This window comes from Dendrobates tinctorius, unplaced genomic scaffold (genome assembly GCF_039654945.1).
Source record: "Dendrobates tinctorius isolate UK_male_01 unplaced genomic scaffold, ASM3965494v1 ptg000213l, whole genome shotgun sequence".
NCBI classification, from domain to species: Eukaryota; Metazoa; Chordata; class Amphibia; order Anura; family Dendrobatidae; genus Dendrobates; species Dendrobates tinctorius.
Window position 1 is genome coordinate 8,204,626 of NW_027361880.1, and position 22,995 is coordinate 8,227,620.

At 42.2% G+C, this 22,995-nt stretch overlaps 1 protein-coding gene across 1 annotated transcript in view; it reads left to right on the top strand.

The window, feature by feature from the left end:
• CASTOR1 (cytosolic arginine sensor for mTORC1 subunit 1) overlaps nt 1-22,995 on the top strand; it is a 68,054-nt gene that overhangs the window by 14,842 nt on the left and 30,217 nt on the right. The window contains exon 4 of the mRNA XM_073554824.1: nt 12,795-12,924. Coding sequence (XP_073410925.1) covers nt 12,795-12,924 — 130 coding nt within the window. The remainder of the gene's footprint in view (nt 1-12,794; nt 12,925-22,995) is intronic.

The window sequence follows — 22,995 nt, forward strand, 5'->3', positions numbered from 1 at the left end:
GGATCCGTTGAAGCGTTCTAGAGTTATGGCCTCATAAAGTGACACTGGTCAGAATTGAAAAAATTGGCCTGGTCACGAAGGCAAAAACAGGCTCAGGCGCGAAAGGGTTAACAGGTAGTGACGTGTTTTAACTCACAAAATAATAATTTGCAGTACTGTTCTGTCCTGTCTGTGTCCTCTTTTGCTTCCTCCACTGCTCAGAAGCTGTGGTATGATCATACCATGTCCTTGTACTTTCTCTGCCTTGTTGAGGGCAGAGTAAAGTACTGCAGTGTGCAGGCGCCTGACCTCTCTGACCTTTCCTGGCTCCTGCGCACTGCAGTACTTTACTCTGCCCTCAACAGGGCAGAGAAAGTACGCCTGCGCAGGAGCCGCAGCAGAAGTAAGGAGGAGGACATCATCTCTAGAAGATGGGAGGTGCCGGTCCGGGACACCCACCACACCCGACCGCGCCCCCCCCCCCCCCCCCGATGAGTATAATCTAACTTGTTTTTCTTCTCTTTCAGGTTACATCGGGGGCTTATCTACAGCATTACAGAATGCTGTAGGTAAGCCCCTGATGGCGGTGGCTGCAGTTTATAGGCCAAAAATGGGGTGACAGATTCCCTTTAACACATCTAATTGTGGAAATTATTATTCCAAGATATATTAATTAAAGAGTACTTTGATCGTGGGACAACACCTTTTAAAGGGAACCTATCAGCAGTTTTGGCCTATATAAGATACGGCCACTGCCTTTCAGGCCTGATATGCAGCATTCTATAATGCTGTAGATAAGCCACCGATCCAACCTGAAACATAAGAAAAATAAGTTTTATTATACTCACCCTGGAAGGCGGTCCGGTCCGATGGGTTTCGCAGGTCCGAATCCGGCGCCTCCCATTTTATTGCGATGTTGCTCTCCTGATTGCTTCATAGGCTCCCTGTCATCGCGGTGCTGTGCCGGCGTACTTCTCTACCCTGTTGAGTGCAGAGCAAAGTACTGCAGTGCGCAGACGCTGTGAAAGGTTAGAGAGGCCCAGCGCCTGCAAACTGCAGGAATCTGCTCTGCCCTCCACAGGGCAGATAAGTACGCCTGCGCAGGAGCAGGGCATGTACTTGTTTCTCAACCAGGGACCCCTTGGGGGAAGATAGAATCGGTTTATAAACACTTCTGTCTTTTATTTTTCTTAAGTAGTGACAATAAGCTCTCTGTAGTGAATAGAAGCATCAGCAATTCTGCTTTTATTGGAACCAGAGACCATGTAATCACCAACTACTGTGTTTTTCGGACCATAAACTCCATCAGACCATAAGACACACCTAGGTTTTAGAGGAGGAAATAAAAAAAAAAAATTGAAGCAAAAAATGTGGTAAATTCTGTACCAATATCCCCTATCCGGGTGTATAATTATCCCCTCATACCAGGGCTGTGGAGTCGGTAAGCCAAACATCCAACTCTGACTCCTCAATTTCCATGACACCGACTCCAACTCCTACTCCACCAAAATGGGCTCCGAATCCACAACCATGGTTATAGGGACAGATTGCAACTTGGGAAACTTGCCAGCTAGAGCTGACTTTGGGTATCAAACAATCAGGAGCGTTTCATGAGATCAGTGTTTCATTATGTAGCTCTGCTACATTATAGACTGTCTTGATGTTGTCCATCTATTCACACATAAGATCCTACTCTAGTTGCTATTAGAACGAGGTGGAATAGGAGACGTTCATGTGAGAGCGCAGCCCTGTAGCCTTTGATGAATTCTTCCCATGTTGGTAACTAGGGTCTCTTTAGTTTCTCTAAGTGCATAGATTTGATACTACAGACGCTATATGGAGGTAGCAGGAACCCGCCAATCTGCTGCATCGTTCACCTTATTTGGGGCACTAGTGTGTTATTGTTATACAGATACATTGATATTCTAACCGCAGTACAACAGATTACTTCCCATGCTTTCTACTTAAGTGGGTGAATTTCCATTTATTTATTTTCAAAGACTATGAACTTCTCCTTTTCCCCAGAATATTGATGATCTTTGTGGACAGGTTTGGCTGTCTTTCTAGAAAAACACAGTATTACAGACCATCTGTACAACTTAGTTGGTAATGGTTAATTGATCCAGGGATTTACTCTGATAAATTTTCCCTTCTCTAATAATTTTTTTTTTTTTTTCTGCTACAAAGAGGACAGATGCCAAATTTCTGCAGAGCAAAAAAAGTTAATGAAATGGACTTATGACTTTTTTCAGTTCTTTTGACTGTAACTACATAACTACTTCTTCTTTAGCCATCATGCTTAAAGAAAAGGGCAAAGGACAAATCAAAAACCCAGAAAGTAAATAATTGTCAACCTGAGGTTAATAACATTGGCAGAAAACTTGCTGTTGCGCTCATTAAAGGGTGTTGTTTTACCTGATAATGAGGAGGGCATTTGCGATTGTAAAATAGACATGTTAAAATATAACATGGTATATTGGATACCTACACTGTTTTTACCAACAGCAGCCCCCAGTTCCAGTGATAAGTCACTGGAAATACTGATCATAATAATGTCCAGGTGTGGACTGGGACTATAATGCAGCCTTTACACACAAGTCCCACCAGTCCTCTTACAATATTACCCCCCAGTCTCAGAACTATCTCACTACTTTATCAAATATGTAAACCACAGCAACAACACAAGGAGTGAGTATATATATTTTCCATGAAATAATTCTGGAGCATCTCTCCTTCTCCATTGCTATTTCTGATATTTTCCTCAAAATATTACTTAATGGACAACTGGGTGTTACCATTCCCCATGTTAAAAGGCTGATCTCTCTATTCAGACCACCATAACTACTTAGACTGCAAAGTTCACTGCCAAGACACATAACTTGATGCAGAATACACATCCCAAATTGGACCCCTAAATATATGCAAATTTATCTGAGAACCAGGGGAACTAGAGGCGATGCATGGTTATTTATACGTCAGCATTTTAGAGCTCAGCAAATCTGAAATTCAGATTTTTAAAGTGACCGTAACAATCCTGTTTTGCATCGCCCATCGAGAACGCAATTGTTGTCTTCCAAGTATAATCTATCGACAAAAAAGTGCAGCAGCAATCTAAGGGCCAGTATATATACAAACACTGAATACATGAGCTCTAGCCTGCATTATTGCTAAATAAAATATACTTGCATAAAATGAAGGTTATTGGCGCATAAATTGTCCAGTTCATGTATGCCCATCAACCACAGCAAGGTGACCTCCCTCTGATAGTACCTATCCTAACATGCCTCTCTCTGGCTATAAGCCTACAATTTAATTGGTCAGGTAGGACCTAGAAGTAATTAAAAGCACCCTTGGGCTGATGGGAGGAGTGCAGAGTCAGAAAGGAGGCAATCACAACTTCCAGTAGTAAACTAAACAAAAATCCTCACTAGCACCTCCATATAATGTGAACAGGTGCAAACTGTAATGACTGCATAACATGAAAATAAAAGCACAGCATCACTTTGTAAGGGCCAAGATATATGCAAACGCTGAATGCATGAGAGCTAAACTGCATTATTGCTAAATAAAATATACTTGCATAAAATGAAGGTTCTTTGTGCATAAATTGGTCAATTCATGTACAGGTGCTTCTCACAAAACTAGAATATCATCAAAAAGTGAATTTATTTCAGTTCTTCAATACAAAAAGGGAAACTCATATATTCATTAGTCATTACAAACAGTGATCTATTATTACAAGTGTTTATTTCTGTTAATGTTGATGATTATGGCTTACAGCCAATGAAAACCCAGAAGTCATTATCTCAGTAAATTAGAATACTTTATAACACCAGCTTGAAAAATGATTTTAAAATCCGAAACGTTGGCCTACTGAAATGTATGTTCAGTAAATACACTCAATACTTGGTCCGGGCTCCTTTTGCATCAATTACTGCATCAATGCAGCGTGGCATGTAGGCCATCAGTCTGTGGCACTGCTGAGGTGTTATGGAAGCCCATGAAGTGCTCTAAAATTTCCTGGTAGACGGCTGCGCTGACTTTGGTCTTGATAAAACACAGTGGATCTACACCAGCAGATGACATGGCTCCCCAAACCATCACTGATTGTGGAAACTTTACACTAGACCTCAAGCAGCTTGGATTGTGGCCTCTCCACTCTTCCTCCAGACTATGGGACCTTGATTTCCAAAAGAAATTCAAAATTTGTTGCTTTCATCTGTAAACACCTTGGACCATTGAGCAACAGCCCAGTTCTTTTTTTTTTTTTTTTTTTTTTCCTTGGCCCAGGTAAGACGCTTCTGGCATTGTCTTAGTCATGAGTGGCTTGACACAAGGAATGCGACACTTGTAGCCCATGTCCTGGATAGTCTGTGTGTGTGATGGCTCTTGAAGCAATGACTCCAGCAGCAGTTAACGCCTTGTTAGTCTCCCCCAAATTTTTGAATGGCCTTTTCTTAACAATCCTTTCAAGGCTTCTGTTTCCCCGGTTGCTTGTGCATCTTTTTCTACCACGCTTTTTCCTTCCACTCAACTTTCTGTTAATATACTTGGATACAGCACTCTGTGAACAGTCAGCTTCTTTAGCAATGTCCTTTTGTGGCTTACCCTTTTTGTGGAGTGTGTCAATGATTGCCTTCCGGACTTCTGTCAAGTCAGCAGTCTTCCCCATGATTGTGGAGCCTACTGAAACAGGCTAAGGGACCTTTCTAAATGCTTAGGAAGCCTTTGCAGGTGTTTTGTTAATTATTCTAGTTTACTGAGATAATGACTTTTGGGTTTTCATTGGCTGTAAGTCATAATCATCAACTTTGATAGAAATAAACACTTGAAATAGATCACTCTGTTTGTAATGACTCTATATAATATAGCAGTTTCACTTTTTGTATTGAAGAACTGAAATAAATTGACTTTTTGATATTATAATTTAGTGAGAAGCACCTGTATGTGCATTAACCATGGCAAGGTGACCTCCCTCTGATGGGCACCTGGTAAGGTTTTATGTTTAGTTTACTATTGCCTCCTTTCTGACTCTGCACTCCTCCCATCAGTCCAAGGGTGCTTTTAATTAGTGCTGGTTGTAGGCTTATAGCCCAAGAGAGGCATGTTAGGATAGGTACCCATCAGAGGGAGGTCACCTTGCCATTGTTGATGGGCATACATGAATTGGCCAATTTATATGCTAAAAGCCTTCATTTTTTGTAAGTATATTTTATTTAGCAATAATGCAGTTTGAATTTCATGTAGTCAGTGTTTACATACATTTTGGCACTTAGAGTGCTGCGGTTTTCCTTTTTTTTTTTTTTTTTTTGTGGATATGCAGGCATTGCAGTTTGCACCTGTTCACATTATATGGAGGTGCTGGTCAGGTTTTTGTCTATCATTATAATTTTTTCTTTTCTTATAAAAGTGTCCAGTGTAAACAATGAGCTATCTGAGCTAACATCCCTCAGATGCAGTGGCGTAAATAGTCTGATGGGCCTCAGTGCAAGATATCGAACGGGACCCCCCCCCAATCCAGAATCATCTATAATATGTCTCTCATACTGGCCCTATCCTAGTTTGTGTGTATGTGTAGATAAAATATATCCCCCATCCTGGTATATGCTCCTTATTCTGGGCCTCATCTTTGTCTATATATCACCCATCCTTGTCTATGTCCCCCGTTCTGCTGCTGTTCTTTGAAGTATAGAAAAAAATAAACTATTATACTCACCAGGGGCATACATATCATGGGCCCCATAGCAGAAGTATAATGCACTCCCATCCTCCATATAGTATAATTAATCTCCATAGCCTTCTGTATAGTATAATGCACCCCAATAGCCCCAATATAGTATAATGCATCCCATAACCCCCCATATAGTATAATTCACAACCCATAGTCCTCCCTGTAGTATAATGCACTCCCACATAGTCCTCCCTATAGTATAATCTACTCCCCATAGTCCTCCATGCAGTATAATGCACCTCCCATAGTCATCCAGTTGAAGTTTCTGCTGCAGTCAGCTGGCCCTTGACCAGCCAGGTCATAAAACCACTGCTCAGATGCCATTGTAAGAGTCGTAAGCTCATGAATCGGTTGCATCAGATGAGCGCCTTACACCTCTGTGTGCGCATCACCACAAACCCTACTAGAATCCCTGCTGGAGTACGATTTGAGGAGTAGCGACCCCCAGACACTCATCATGAGTTTAACATCCCCATCCCGTCTCAGCCCTCCCATCTTGCTGGAACTTTGAGAGTTTTTTGAGAACACCAATAATTGTAAAACCTCGGCGTTGTGCCTACATTTTGTGACTTTTCAGAGCTTTTATGTCTGAATTCTGACGTGAAATCTGTGATGCATTAGGCCCCACATACAAATTATAATTTCAGAAATTAGTCATCTGGCTCATTGTTAAACGTGATGTCCGGGCTTTTTTCCTCCTATTTTGCGTGTTTCTATGCTGTAGAATGCTGACCGTTTGTAATATAGTCCCTGCCCGCATTCTGCACTGTTGCTTAGATGCCACACTTGGGCATGTCTCGCTCCTGATTCTGGAGGAGCTGATCACACTTCTAGAGTTTTCCTGTTTGTAACAGCACAGGTGAGTGCGTGCCCCGTCTCTGCCAGAACCTCCTCCTTCAGCCTCCCTGTCACACAAGGTGTAAGTCAGCAGTGGCATGACTCCGCTGATTGAACTAGTCCAAACAGCTGTTAGCAGAGCAATAAAGTTAAATCTAACATCTATCTAATTCATATAAGCTTTATTAGCAGGACCAAATGCACATTAGTTTTGCCAAAGCAGGGTACAATAGGAAATGGGGCTAGCGACTGTGAGGATGATGGGTAAGAACTGTAGGAACAATGGATAAGGCTCATCTAAGGTAGTGGCTATTGAAGTCCATGGTATAGCGTAAGCTCTTTCTCAAAGTCTATGGCATGCCCTCACCTACTGTGCTGCTATCTCCACCGTGCTCTCTTCCCCCAGCAGGATATGTTTTCCTTTTTTTTTCCAGGAAGAGATCAGTCTCCTGAAGTGAGGGACACTCACTGCTGAGTATTTGGTGCAATGTTGTAGGAAAGAAGTCTCCTCCTCCAGGGCCTCCAGTGTGGGCACAGTCTGTCCTCCCTGGGCTTTTAACACTGTGCCAGTTAGATTTGATGGCAAGACTGTGGGCACTGAGGCTATACCGGCTCAAGATCTGTCTGTGGAGTCCGGGAGTTTCTTCAGCTATGCAGCCAGTCTGTTATCTCTGTAGACTGCGGTACTTGTCAGTTTCTGTGAGGTGATATCGTTCCTCCAGTCACTGATATATCTAACTTGGCCCTTGTCTACCATCTTCCTCTTTCTGGCTTTTGTCAGACTGCTGTGATTGGATAGAAATAATATATATATTATTGTAATGACATCCGTCGTAGGCTATGATGTGACACCAGCGTGCTCTGGCCTCTAATACGCCTATGGCTGTATAATAAATGCGGGGAGCCAGCCAGTAAAAGAAGGAAGAGGCACGAGCCGCTCGGCGTGGGCGCGGGGACAGGTGAGAGATTTTACTTATTTTTATTTAAAAAGTAGTAGCGCACAGTGGAGACATGGAAGCCATATAGGGGACATTAAAGGATATGTTCAGGCTTGACACAAGTCTGCAGGCATTCTATGTGACTGTAAACTGCTGGATTGTGACAGCGTGCGAATAGAACAATGTTTGGCAGCTTGACTCGTGTAGCCCCTGCATAGACTAGACCATGTGTATTATGTTTCTGTGTTGGCTAACGTTTTTATATAGATACATTCATCTTACTGCTGAGTTTTCACTTCACAGTATTCATATCGGTTCACGTCATGCAGAACATAAGTTAGTACTGTGCTCAGTTATCTCCAGCATTCTCAGAGAATAAATGGAACTTTGCAGAGGCCCATTCTCAATATGGTGGGGATCCAAGCAGTCAAACCCTAGTGATCAGGAAGTTGTTTTTAAACTTTTTTTTACAAATACATCAAGTTTATGTAAAGATTAAATATTTCTTAGAATGTTACAGTTGGAAGGGACCTCAAGGATCATCGTTTCTAACCCCCTGCTCAATGCACCGCAGGAGTCACTAAACCATCACAGTCAGATGTCTGTCCAGCCTCTGTTTGAAGAATTCCATCGGAGAACTCCCCACCTCTCTTGGCAGCCTGTTCCACTCATTGATCACCTTCAACCTATGTGCACACGCTGTGGATTCACCAGCGGATTTTTCTATGTGGATCCGCAGGTAAAACCGCATGTAAAGTGACCTGCGGTTTTCCTGCAGATTGGCCAGCGGTTTTCTCCATGTCAATTCTTTCTGCAGATTTAAAACCGCAGCTTTTTCGCAGTGAAAAAACCGCAGCATGTGCACTGCGGATTGGAAATCCCATAGACTTACATGGTACTGTACACTGTCTGCGGAACTGCTGCGGATCCGCAGTGCCAAATCCGCTGTGTGTGCACATACCCTCACTGTGAAAGGTTTTTTTTTTCTAATATCTAATCTTTATTGTCTCCCTTTCAGTTTCATTCCATTGCTTCTCATGTTTCCATGTGGAAATGAGAATAAGAAGGATGATCCTTCTAGTCTCCTCTGTGCCTTCTTTTTTGCAAGCTAAACATTCCCAGATCCTTTAATCGTTCCTTGTAGGACATACCTGGCAGTCTGCTCATCATCCTGGTAGCGCTTCTCTGAACTTGCTCCAGTTTTTCAATGTCTTTTTTTTTTTTTTTTAAATGTGTTGCCCAGAGGAAAAGAAGGGGATAATTACTTCACGTGATCTAGACTCTATGCTTCTCTTAATGCATCCTAGAACTGTTTGCCTTTTTTTGCTGCTGCATAACACTGGTGACTCATGTGCAGTCTGTGATCTACTATTAGTATAGACAAAGTTTTTTTCACATGTGCTGCTGCTTATTTCTATTTCTCCCATTATGTAGATGTAATTTTCATTTTTCTTGCCCAGTTGTAGAATATTGCATTTCTCCCTGTTAAATACCATTCTTTTAGTCACTGCCCATTGTTCAAGCCTATCTAGATCCTTCTGAATCCTTTGTCTGTCGTCTTTTATGTCAGCTATCCCTCCTAGCTTTGCACCATCTGCAAATTTGATTAGTTTACCTTCAGTTCCTAGGTCATTTGTAAAAATGTTGAACACTGGGGCCAGGACAGAGCCTTGTGGTACCCCACTTGAAATGTTCTTCCAATTGGATCTGCAACCATTTATTACCACTCTTTGAGTATGATCACTAAGCTAGTTATGAATCCACCTAACCGGAGCCTTGTCAAGCCCATACTTGGTCATTTTTTTCAATAAGGATGGTATGAGATACCGGTGCATCTCACAAAATTAGAATATCATCAAAAGGTGAATATATTTCAGTTCTTCAGTACAAAAAGTGAAACTCCTATTATATAACCTGGGCTTCCATAACACCTCAGCAGTGCCACAGGCTGAATCGCCTCCATGCCATGCCGCATTGGTGCAGTCATTGATGTCAAAGGAGTCCTGACCAAGTATTGAGTGCATTAACTGAACATACATTTCAGTAGGCCAAAATTTCGGATTTTAAAATCATTTTTTCAAGCTGGTGTTATAAAGTATTCTAATTTACTGAGATAATGATTTTTGGGTTTTCAATGGCTGTAAGCCATAATCATCAACATAACAGAAATAAACACTTGTAATAGATCACTCTGTTTGTAATGACTCTATATAATGAATTTCACTTTTTGTATTGAAGAACTGAAAGAAATGAATTTTTTGATCATATTCTAATTTTGTGAGATGCACCTGTACTTTATCAAATGCTTTGCTGAAGTTGATGCACTACATCTACCGTATTTTTCGGACTATAAGACGCACCGGACCATAAGATGCACCCCAATTTTCAGAAGGAAAATAGGGAAAAAAATGTGTCAAATGGGGGTCCGTCTTACAGTCCGAATTCAGCTTACCTGGGAAGGGATCCGGCACAGGTGGAGGAGTAGTCACAGGGGTCACTCAGTGGTCCAGGCTCGTGCCGTGGCGGCTCTGTGCTGGGGCAGGTTGGTTGTGCTGGGGCAACTGTGCTGGGGCAGGGGCAGCTGTGCTGGGGCAGCTGTCCTGAGGCTGGGGCAGCTGTGCTGGGGCAGGGGCAGCTGTGCTGGGGCAGCTGTGCTCGGGCAGCTGTGCTGGGGCAGCTGTCCTGAGGCTGGGGCAGCTGTGCTGGGGCAGGGGCAGCTGTGCTGGGGCCGCTGTCCTGAGGCTGGGGCAGCTGTGTGGGGCTGGGGCAGCTGTCCTGGGGCTGGGGCAGCTGTCCTGGGGCTGGGGCAGCTTTGCTGGGGCAACTGTCCTGAGGCTGGGGCAGTTGTGCTGGGGCAGGTGGGCCTCTGCAGGGCGGTGGTGGCGGCGGGCTGTGCTCCGGTGAAGGGGGGCCTCCGGGCTTGGAGGAAATGCCGGCGGAGCCGCCACCACCGCACCGCAGAGCCCCGCCCGCTGCCATCACCGTACCGCAGAGCCCCGCCCGCTTCCACCACCGCACTGCAGAGCCCCGGAGGTGAGTATATTGCGACCATAAGACGCACCCCCCACTATCACCCAAAATTTTTTGGGAAAAAAGTGCGTCTTATGGTCCGAAAAATACGGTACCACATTTCCCTTATCCACCCAGTCAGTGATTCCATCATAGAAGGAAATTAGATAAGTCTTGCATGACTTGTTTGCTACAAACCCATGCTGGATCCAGTTAATTACTGTATTCTTGTCCAAGTACATACAGTGGGTACGGAAAGTATTCAGACCCCTTTAAATTTTTCACTTTGTTTAATTACAGCCATTTGGCAAAATCAAAAAGTTCATTTTTTTCTCATTAATGTAAACTCTGCATCCCATCTTGACTGAAAAAAAAAAAACAAATATAGAAATTTTTGCAATTTTTTTTAAAAAAGAATAACTGAAATATCACATGGTCATAAGTATTAAGACTTTTAGCTCAGTATTGAGTAGAAGCACCCTTTTGAGCTAGTACAGCCAGGAGTCTTCTTGGGAATGATGCAACAAGTTTTTCACACCTGGATTTGGGGATCTTCTGCCATTCTTCCTTGCAGATCCTCTCCAGTTCTGTCAGGTTGGATGGTGAAAGTTGGTGGACAGCCATTTTCAGGTCTCTCCAGAGATGCTCAATTGGGTTTAGGTTAGGGCTATGGCTGGGCCAGTCAAGAATGTCAGAGTTTTTCTGAAGCCACTCCTTTGTTATTTTAGCTGTGTGCTTAGGGTCATTGTAGACAGGCTGAATACATGTGGGAATTCCCTAACAAACAGGCATTCCACACATGTATTCAAGCTGTCTAGCAGTCGCAAATCATGAAGATAAGACAATGAAAAATAAATCTCCAAGCATGCCAAAATACTCGGAGACCACCTGAGCATGCTCCGGAAAACCCGAGCAACAAGTATACTCGCTCATCACTAATAATAACGGCTAGGAGCCTTGTGGCAGTATCATCTAGGTGACACTCTTAATAGGAAACCCTTTACATTATTCATGCTGCCTAAACTTTGGACAGCACGAGTACTAGCCTGGCTGCATGAAATATACTTTAAGGTTCTCAGCTTTTCCCAGCACCACTCTAGGTGGTGGCTGACAGGTCTTCCCCCTATTGGAGACACCTGTCAAAATCTCCTGTAGTAGCTCTGGGAAGTGCTGGCTGGATCTATAACTATGCATGGTTGCTATCATGGGCATCAAGAATAGGGTGAGAGGTTCCCTTTAATTCTCTAAATGGCTGATTTGGCCCTGAGTTCACAGGAGTTTCACTTCCATCAATCCAATATTCATGACCTAATCTCTTGATGACCCATTTAATCACATATTCATTTATCCTGCATGTATTCAACTTGATCCCAAGTATAATTTAATGCTTCCTATTCTTGCCTCTTTTAGGCTGGGGAGAGCCTGACTGTAGTGGTCATTTTCCTGGGTCATTATACTGTGTATTTTGCATATCTTGAATTCTGACAATCTCTAGAAGGCTTTATCTACAGATTTCTGGAGCATATTTACCGTTTCAGTGTCGTCTTGGCTGTGCTCTGTCTGGGTTGCCATAGACCTCAAAAGCTTCCTGCCCTGTACGAAATAGCTTATAAGCCCTGACAACCAGGGAAACAATGATCCAACGGTTACTTTGTGAAGAACATGGCAGAATCTTCTGCTTACATGTGCTGTCTTTGTGCGTTCAGTCGCAGTGCGTATGAAACTGGGGACTGATTGTTGTCACCTACTTTTGTTTTTTCAGTGATACATTTTCACATTTCATGCTAATACAGCGATATCTGCACATAATATTAATATCCGCTTTTACAATGCATGCTAACAACCTTTACTTATTTTTTAGCCTTCTTTTACACTCAACCCCTAACCTCTGTTTTATCTTCTTTAGATGAACAAATGTTGATTCATCGCTGTACAATCTGGAATCTGACCTATTTTCTTATTTCTATATAAAGCAAATCTTCTGTGTTCCCTGTGCCTGATGAAATAATCTCCATTTAAGATGGTTTGTCCTGTGCTAGTCATACATTCAGAATTTTTGTTTTCTTCTCAATAAACATAGTAAAAGTTAACATAACCATAACATTTTTTCTTTGAAAAGTCAGCATAACATTTTATCAGCAAAGGTGTCACAATCTGGACTTAGTTATACCTAAATCTGACACCATACCCTACTTCACAATTGAGTGTATTGTTTGCTTTATGGAAGTTACAATGCCTTTTGCACTTACTTTACATTATAAGTGCTTCTTATTTATTTGACACTTTTGCCCCTTTTACAGGTGCGGGAGGATGACCTGCCTGTGGTTTTCCAAACTCTCTTGGGAGAACTTACAATTTACAAAGAAGAAAATGGAGAGCTGGTCCGCATGAGTCTTGGCGAGGCCACTGATTGCTCGAAGATCAAGAGCTGTAAGTGACTTGTCCCCAAAATGTTGTTGTCCACAATAATCACCTTCAATATGGAAAGTAATTTTCATAGTAACTAAGATATACAGGGCAGGGAGGGGGAGAATAATTATTTGATCCCTTGCTGATTTTGTAATTTTGCCCACTGGCAAAGACATGAACAGTCTATAATTTTAAGGGTAGGTTGATTTTAACATTGAGAGATAGAATATCAAACATAAAATCCAGAAAATCACATTGTATAAATTATATACATTTATTTGCATTTTGCAGGGAGAAATAAGTATATTTCATCTCCTACAGACCAGTTAAATGCTCCTAACATGCATTAAAGACCGCAGTCTTACATAGTCACCTTTATAAAAGACTCCTGTCCACAGACTCAATCAGTCAGACTCTAACCTCTACAACATGGACAAGACCAAAGAGCTTTATAAGGATGTCAGGGACAAGATCAAAGACCTGCACAAAGCTGGAGTGGGCTACAAAACCATAAGATGCTGAATGAGAAGGAGACAACAGTTGGTGCAATAGTAAGAAAATGGCAGAAATACAACATAGTAACATAGTTATTAAGATTGAAGGAAGACTTTAAGTCCATCTAGTTCAACCCATATCCTATCCTAACTTGCCCTAAAATGTTGATCCAGAGGAAGGTAAAAAAAAACCCATGTGGCAAACAGTAATCTTCACATTGGGGAAAAAAATCCTTCCCTACTCCACATATGGCAATCAGACTAGCTCCCTGGATCAACGCAATATTAAGGAAACTAGTGTATATACCCTGTAATATTATACTTTTCAAGAAAGGCATCGAGTCCCTTATTAAATTTTAGTCGGGAATCACTCATTACAACTTCATATGGCAGAGAGTTCCATAGTCTCACTTCTCTTACAGTAAAGAATCCGCGTCTGTGAGTATGCTTAAACCTTCTTTCCTCCAGACGTAGAGGATGCCCCCTTGTCCCCGTCACAGGTCTAAGAGTAAAAAGATCATTAGAAAGGTCTTTGTATTGTTCCCGCATATATTTATACATTGTAATAAGATCACCCCGAAGCCTTCGATTTTCCAAACTAAATAACCCCAAGTGTAATAACCTGTCTTGATATTGCAGACCCCCCCAGTTCCCTAATAACCTTGGTCGCTCTTCTCTGCACCCGCTCCAGTTCAGCTATGTCTTTCTTATACACCGGAGACCAGAACTGTACACAGTATTCTAAGTGTGGTCGCACTAGTGACTTATATAGAGGTAAAATTATGTTCTCCTCATGAGCATCTATGCCTCTTTTAATGCATCCCATTATTTTATTTGCCTTTGCAGCAGCTGCCTGACACTGGCCACTAAATGTGAGTTTGTTGTCCACCCATACACCCAGGTCTTTTTCAGTGACAGTTTTGCCCAGTGTTTTACAGTTAAGCACATAATTATACATCTTATTCGTTCTAAAAACCAGGGGAAGAGTCTTGAGGAGATCATTTGCATATTCCCAGTGCCTTCTGGGATAAGTGAAGAGTCTCCGCGAGCTCAACGATCACTGGGTTTTGGCCGTTGCAGCTGAAAAGAGGAAATTGGAAAACCAGGGGAAGAGTCTTGAGGAGATCATTTGCATATTCCCAGTGCCTTCTGGGATAAGTGAAGAGTCTCCGCGAGCTCAACGATCACTGGGTTTTGGCCGTTGCAGCTGAAAAGAGGAAATTGGAAAACCAGGGGAAGAGTCTTGAGGAGATCATTTGCATATTCCCAGTGCCTTCTGGGATAAGTGAAGAGTCTCCGCGAGCTCAACGATCACTGGGTTTTGGCCGTTGCAGCTGAAAAGAGGAAATTTGGCTCATCTTTCATCGTTTTTAAGAAATCTCAAGATGGAAGAGGCCAGGAGCCATTTGGTGAGCTGCATTTCTTGCTACATGTTCACAGATTTACCAGTGGAAAAGCCAAACTTCACATGCCACAAATGCAAGCTTGTGTCCCTGTTGGAGGAAAAGTTGCAAAATCTCGAAGAGAGGTTAGCTACGTTGAAGATCATTAAGGAAGGTGAAGAGTTCTTGGACAGAGCAGAATTATCTCTTCATGTTACAGAAAGAGAAGAAATTCGAAGTGCACCTGAAGAAACAGAGGAATGGAGACATGTGACCCAGAGAAGCAGGAGGATCAGGAGGCAGTCAGCACCCATACTGCTCAGGAACCAGTACCAGGCTCTCACGCAGGAAAACGATGAAGAAATACATCAGGATAAGACTTTGCCAACAAACAGCAACCTTGTACGCCTTCAGAGTCCTCCTGGATGGAGAAAGAAAAATGTTGTGAAGAAGAAACGGAGAGTGGTGGTCATGGGGGATTCCCTGCTGAGAGGAACAGAGGCCGCTATCTGCAGACCGGATATAACTACAAGAGAAATGTGCTGTCTTCCAGGTGCAAAAATTAAAGATGTGTCTGACAGGATATCAGGACTCTTCAGACCTACAGATGACTACCCATTCCTGCTACTACATGTGGGTACAAATGACACCGCAAGAAACGACCTGGAAATCATCTGCAGAGACTTTGAAGACTTAGGCAAGAAAGTGAAAGAACTGGGAGCGCAGGTGGTCTTCTCTTCCATCCTCCCAGTGGATGGCCATGGAACAAGGAGGTGGAATAAGATTCTGCAGGTGAACAACTGGCTACGTCGATGGTGCCGTCAGCAACGATTTGGATTTCTGGATCACGGAGTGAACTACTTATACGATGGACTACTTGCTAGAGATGGGGTGCACCTTACGAAGACTGGAAAGCATGTATTTGGAAGTCGCCTTGCTACACTTGTAAGGAGAGCTTTAAACTAGAACAACATGGGAAGGGAAGCAAAAGACCAGAAAAAGCCATACACCTGACAAATGCTATTGAGAACTCTGCTATTAGAAGTGGAAAGGAAGAACAAAGACGAAAGAATCTAATTAATAAAAATATTGGAGAAAGAGAAACCAATCACAAACTAAAATGTTTCTATACTAATGCACAAAGCATGGGCAACAAACAAGGAGAATTGGAACTACTAACACAGGAACAGAAATATGATGTAATTGGAATCACTGAAACTTGGTGGGACAATACACATGATTGGAATACAAGACTAGAAGGATACAACTTATTTGCAAGAAACAGACTTGATAAACGAGGAGGGGGTGTCGCATTGTATGTTCGAAACGCGTATATCTGCACAGAGATTGAAGCTTCAGAGACTGGGAGTTCTGTGGAAACTGTTTGGGTAAGAATACAAGGACAGAACAATGGAAAGGACACCATTGTAGGCATTTACTACAGGCCGCCTGTGCAAGCCGAAGATATAGATGAACTCTTTATGCATCAGATGGCCAAGTTCTCCAAAAAATATGACATAGTTGTCATGGGAGATTTCAACTATCCAGACATTTGTTGGGAATCTCTCTCAGGCAAAACTAACAGGTCAAGGAAATTCTTATCCTCTCTTGCTGACAACTTTATCTTCCAAAAGGTAAGGGAGAAAACAAGGGGAACTGCTACCTTGGATCTAATCCTTATAAACAGGGAGGAAATGGTTGAGGAGGTAAAAGTGGCTGGGACCCTAGGAGGTAGCGACCATGCTATTTTAGAATTTTGGATTACTAGAGGTGGAAGACCTGTGAAGACTCAGACGTCAAGGTTAGATTTCAGAAAGGCAGATTTTAAGGGATTCAGAAAGAGAATTGGAGGGATCCAATGGCTGGATATCCTTAAAGACAAAAATGTCCAGGAAGGATGGGAAATCTTGAAAAATGAAATTCTCAAAGCACAGTTGTTAACAATTCCGAAAAGAGGGAAGAATAGGAAGCATTTAAGGAAACCAGGATGGATGAACACAGAACTTAAGCACATGCTAAAAAGGAAGAAAAAAATGTTTATAAAATGGAAAGAGGGAGGCATATCTAAAGAAGAATATAATGCTGTCTGCAGAACCTGCAGGGCACAAATCAGATTATCTAAAGCTGAAAATGAACTGAGGCTTGCAAGAGATGTCAAAAGCAATAATAAAGGATTTTGGGGATATGTCAAAAGTAAAAGAAAAGTCAAAGATGCTATAGGATTTTTACAGGATGAAAATGATGAAATGGTAAGACAGGATGTTGAGAAGGCTGAACTTTTAAATTCCTATTTTGCATCTGTTTTCTCTCAGAAAGGAAATGCAACATCAACTGTTATTCACTGTCTTATTAAGGGAATAGAAGAATCCAGGATATCTATAAACAGAAAGATAGTGAGGAAACACTTAGCTAACCTAAATGAATTCAAGTCTCCAGGTCCAGATGAATTACACCCCAGAGTACTGAAGGAGATAGCAGAAGAAATTTTTGAACCCCTCTCCATAATCTTTGAAAATTCTTGGAGAACAGGAGAAGTGCCAGAAGACTGGAGAAGAGCAAATGTTGTTCCTATCTTCAAAAAGGGGAAGAAGGTGGACCCAGGCAACTATAGGCCTGTGAGTCTGACTTCTATATCAGGAAAGATCTTTGAACAAATTATTAAACAACATGTATGTCAATACCTGGATAAGAATGAAGTGATTAAACAGAGTCAGCATGGGTTTCTAACTAATAAGTCATGTCAGACTAACTTAATTTCCTTCTATGACGGTATCACTGATTGGGTGGATCAAGGAAATGCTGTAGATATAGTATATCTTGACTTCAGCAAAGCATTTGACAAAGTCTCTCATACAATCCTTATTGAAAAAATGACTAAGTATGGAATGGACAAGGCAACTGTTAGGTGGATTCATAACTGGCTTAGTGATCGGACCCAAAGAGTGGTCGTAAATGGCTACACATCCAGTTGGAAGAATGTCTCAAGTGGGGTACCACAGGGCTCTGTCCTGGGCCCTGTATTGTTCAACATCTTTATCAATGATTTAGATGAAGGAATTGAGGGTAAACTGATTAAATTTGCTGATGACACAAAGCTAGGAGGGATAGCTAATACTAGAGAAGAGAGAGAGAGGATTCAAAAAGATTTAAATAAACTGGAGAAGTGGGCAGCAACTAACAGAATGGTTTTTAACAGGGAGAAATGCAAAGTACTACATCTGGGCAATAAAAATGAAAAAAGCATATATAGAATGGGAGGAATAGGGCTAAGTGACAGCACATGTGAAAAAGACTTGGGTATACTAATAGATCACAGACTGAATATGAGTCAACAGTGTGATGCAGCAGCAAAAAAGGCAAATGCAATTCTAGGATGTATTAACAGAAGCATACAGTCTAGATCACGTGAAGTCATTATTTCCCTCTACTCCTCTTTGGTCAGACCTCATCTGGAATATTGTGTCCAGTTTTGGGCACCACATTTTAAAAAAGACATCAACAAACTGGAGCAAGTTCAGAAAAGAGCGACCAGAATGGTGACCGGTCTGCAAACCCTGTCTTATGAGGAAAGGTTGCAGGATTTGGGAATGTTTAGTTTGCAAAAGAGAAGACTGAGAGGAGACTTAATAGCTGTCTACAAATATCTAAAGGGCTGTCACATTGTAGAAGGATCAACTTTATTCTCATTTACACAAGGAAAGACTAGAAGCAATGGGATGAAACTGAATGGGAAGAGACACAGATTAGATATTAGAAAAAACTTTTTGACAGAGTGATCAATGAGTGGAACAGGCTGCCACGAGAAGTGGTGAGTTCTCCTTCAATGGAAGTCTTCAAACAGAGGCTGGACAGACATCTGACTGGGATGATTTAGCGAATCCTGCTTTGAGCAGGGGGTTGGACCAGATGGCCCAGGAGGTCCCTTCCAACTCTACGATTCTATGATTCTACCCAAGTGCATGACCTTACATTTATCCCCATTAAAGCTCATTTGCCATTTATCAGCCCAAGCTTCTAGTTTACATAAATCCTCCTGTAATATAAAATTGTCCTCCTCTGTATTGATTACCCTGCAGAGTTTCGTGTCATCTGCAAATATTGAAATTCTACTCTCTATGTCCCCTACAAGGTCATTAATAAATATGTTAAAAAGAAGCGGGCCCAAAACTGACCCCTGTGGTAACCCCACTGCTAACCGTGACCCAGTCCGAGTGTGCTCCATTAATAACCACCCTTTGTTTCCTATCCCTGAGCCAGCTTTTAACCCACTTACCCATATTTTCCCCTATCCCCATTGATCTCATTTTTTGTATCAACCTTTTGTGTGGCACCGTATCAAAAGCTTTTGAAAAGTCCGTGTACACCACGTCCACTGCATTCCCTTGGTCCAGTCCGGAACTTACCTCTTTATAAAAGCTTATCAGATTAGTCTGACAGGAATGGTCCCTCGTAAACCCATGTTGATATTGGGTCATGAGTTTATTCTTCTCCAGATACTCCAGTATAGTATCTCTTAGAAAATCCTCCAGGATTTTACCCACAGTTGAGGTTAAACTTACTGGCCTATAATTTCCAAGTTCAGTTTTTGTCCCCTTTTTGAATATTGGCACCACATTTGCTATACGCCAGTCCTGTGGTACAGACCCTGTTATTATGGAATCTTTATAGATTAAAAATAATGGTCTATCTATGACTGTGCTTAATTCCTGCAGTACTCAGTGGTGTATCCCATCCGGGCCCGGGGATTTGTCAATTTTAGTGATTTTTAGGCGCCGCCGTACTTCCTGCTGGGTTAAGCAGGTGACATTTAATGGAGAATTTTTATCACTGATCATGTTATCCGTCATGGGATTTTCTTGTGTAAATACTGTTGAAAAAAAGTAATTTAGCATATTGGCTCTTTCCTCATCCACCATTTCACCCAGACTATTTTTAAGTGGGCCAACACTATTATTTTTTAGTTTCTTACTATTTATATAGTTAAAGAATATTTTGGGATTATTTTTACTTGCTTTAATTCTCTAAATTCTTTCTTTTTGTCACTTATTGCACCCCTTACAGCTCTATTTAACCATAGTGGTTTCCTCCTATTTCTAGCATGTTTATTCCCATACTGTACAGTATATACTGTGCACAGGTCCTATTCAGGATGCTAATAAACGTCTCCCATTTTCTTTGTGTATTTTTATGTCTCAGGATATCGTCTCAGTTAATTGCACCAAGATCATCTCTCACCCTTTGGAAATTTGCTTTCCTGAAGTTTAGTGTCCTTGTAACCCCTCTACTACACATCTTATTAAAGGATACATGAAAACTTATTAATTTGTGATCAGTATTAACCAAGTGACCCCCAACCCTTACATTTGATATGCGGTCTGGCCTGTTGGTTAATATTAGGTCTAGCAGTGCCCTCCCTCTTGTTGGGTCCTGAACCAGTTGTGAAAGGTAATTGTCTCTCATAGTTGTCAAAAACCCATTACCTTTGCTGGAACTGCAGGTTTCGGTTCCCCAATGTATTTCAGGGTAGTTGAAGTCCCCCATAATAATTACTTCTCCTTGAGTTGCTGCTTCATCTATTTTCTTTACGAGGATATTCTCTGTTGTTTTCATTATTTTTGGAGACTTATAACAAACCCCTATCAGTAATTTATTATTTTTTCCCCCTCCCCTTATCTCCACCCACAGGGACTCTACATTTTCATTAAATTCATATATATTATCACGAAGGATGGGTTTTAAGGATGATTTTACATGTAAACACACACCTCCCCTTCGCTTATTTGTATGGTCATTTCTGAACAGACTATAGCCCTGTAAATTAACAGCCCAGTCATGGCTCTCATCCAGCCATGTCTCAGATATCCCCACAATGTCCTAATTATATTCCAACAAAATTCATTCTAATTCCTCCATTTTGTTGGTGAGGCTTCTGGCATTAGTATACATGCACTTTATCTATCTCTCTGTACCTCTATTCTGTCTTAAATTATTAACTGTTCTAACCCCACCCCCCATTCCACCCCCAATGTCATTATTTGTGCCCAGGTCTCTATCTGCACTGTCTTCCCCTCCTATAAAAGGAATACTCTCCTCCCTCAGTCCCTAATTTAAACACTCCTCCAACCTTCTAGCCATTTTCTCCCTCATCACAGCTGCGCCCTCCCCATTGAGGTGCAGCCCGTCCCTAGCGTAGAACCTGTAGCCAACTGAGAAGTCGGCCCAGTTCTGCAGGAACCCACACCCCTCCTTCCTACACCAATTCCTGAGCCACTTATTGACCTCCCTAATCTCCCGTTGCCTCTCTGGCGTGGTACAGGAAGTATTTCCGAAAAAACCACCTTGGAGGTCCTTGCTTTAAGCTTACAGCCTAATTCCCTGAAATCATCTTTAAGGACCTTTCACCTACCTCTAACTTTGTCATTTGTGCCAATGTGCACCATGGCTGCTGGATCCTCTCCAGCCCCTCCCAGTAATCTGTCAACCCGATCAGCGATGTGTCGGACTCGAGCGCCAGGTAGGCAGCACACCGTTCCACGATCCCTGTCTTTGTGACAGATTGCCCTATCTGTTCCCCTAATAATTGAGTCTCCCACTACCAGCACCTGTCTGGCTTGCCCTGCTCTCCTATTTCCCCCCTTACTGGAGCAGACACTTCTCCGGCTTTCAGAGGACATGCCTTGCTGCAGCAGTGCTACTCCTGCACCAACACTCCCCTCATCTGCCAACTTAGCAAACTTATTGGGGTGTGCCAGATCATGACTAGCCTCCCTGGTGCTCTTCCCTCTACCCCGCCTTCTAACTGTCACCCAGCTAGCTGCTTCACTGTCCTGCAGTTCCAACCGAGCATCCCCCCTCATCTATCCCATTGAGCGTCTGCTCAGTGAGCAGAAGACTCCTTTCCATATTGTCTATGGATCTCAGTGTTGCCAACATGCACATTTAGATCCAGTATCTGGGCTTCCAAATGCACAACGTGCTCACATCTCACACAGCAGTATGCACCCTCAACGGCTGGTCAAGGATTGCATACATGTGGCAAGACGAACACTTGATGGCATTGGCAATAGTGGAGCACATCCTACTGGGGATTGCACCAGACAGAAAAGATAAGTAGAAAAAAAGTATTAATAAAATATAACAGCAATTCAGTAACACCTCCCTTGGAAACTCCCTGAATGCAAAGTCACTGAATCACAAGTCACACACTTTGCACTCAGGTCACACTCAGCTTGTTCACACTCGCTCAGAGATTTTTTTTTTTCCCCTTTTACCAGCAAACCACCCTGCTGCTCAATGCACTTCCAAAAGGAGTTGAGCCCCAACCAACTGCCCCTTATAAACCCTTAATTATAAACCCCCAACCTTAATTAACCCCTTGTCAATATAGTTACACCTCAAGATTTAAATGCAATATAATTAACCCTTAAAAGCACAGGTAAAATAAGAGATTAAGCCTGTAGAGAGAAAAAATAGGTTAAACAAACAAGCCCCCTAAAAATTGAACAGGTAGAAAAGCACTCAGCAACCTACAATTCAGCAACTCACACCAATTCACACAGGTATTTGTTAAAGGTTTTCCAAATTCCTCTTCACTGAATCATAAGTCACACACTTACCACAGTTCGCACTTACGCTCAGGTCACACTCAGCTCGTTCACACTCACTCAGGCAGAAGATTTAAAGAGATATTTTTTTTTTCCCCCCTTTTACCAGCAAACAACCCTGCTGCTCAATGCACTTCCACACTCTTCCTGGACGCCGGACACTCGAGTAAAGCCCTGCGCATTACACCGAAAGCTGAGGAAGAAAATAGTTCAATGTATTATGAAAAAAAGAAGAATGCAGCACTCGCCAATGAAGCTGAAACACTGTGTGTCTTTTATTTCACATAAATTCCATCAAGAGATATGTGGACATGCAGGACGTTAGAGGAATGCTAGGGGAGGGAGGTGCCGGACAACGGCCGTTTCGCGATTCCTCTAACGTCCTACATGTCCACATATCTCTTGATGGAATTTATGTGAAATAAAGACGCACAGTATGTATTTAATAATACATTGGAATACTCATGTTTCTTCATGCAAGCACCTCCGTTTTTTGACTGAACAACACACCGCAATACTTCAGATAAATAGCTCCGTCTGTTAATGTGGTGATTTGTGTGCCCTAGTTTGCCGTTCATCTGTGTGTTTTTTTGCTAAGAAAATAGTTCAATA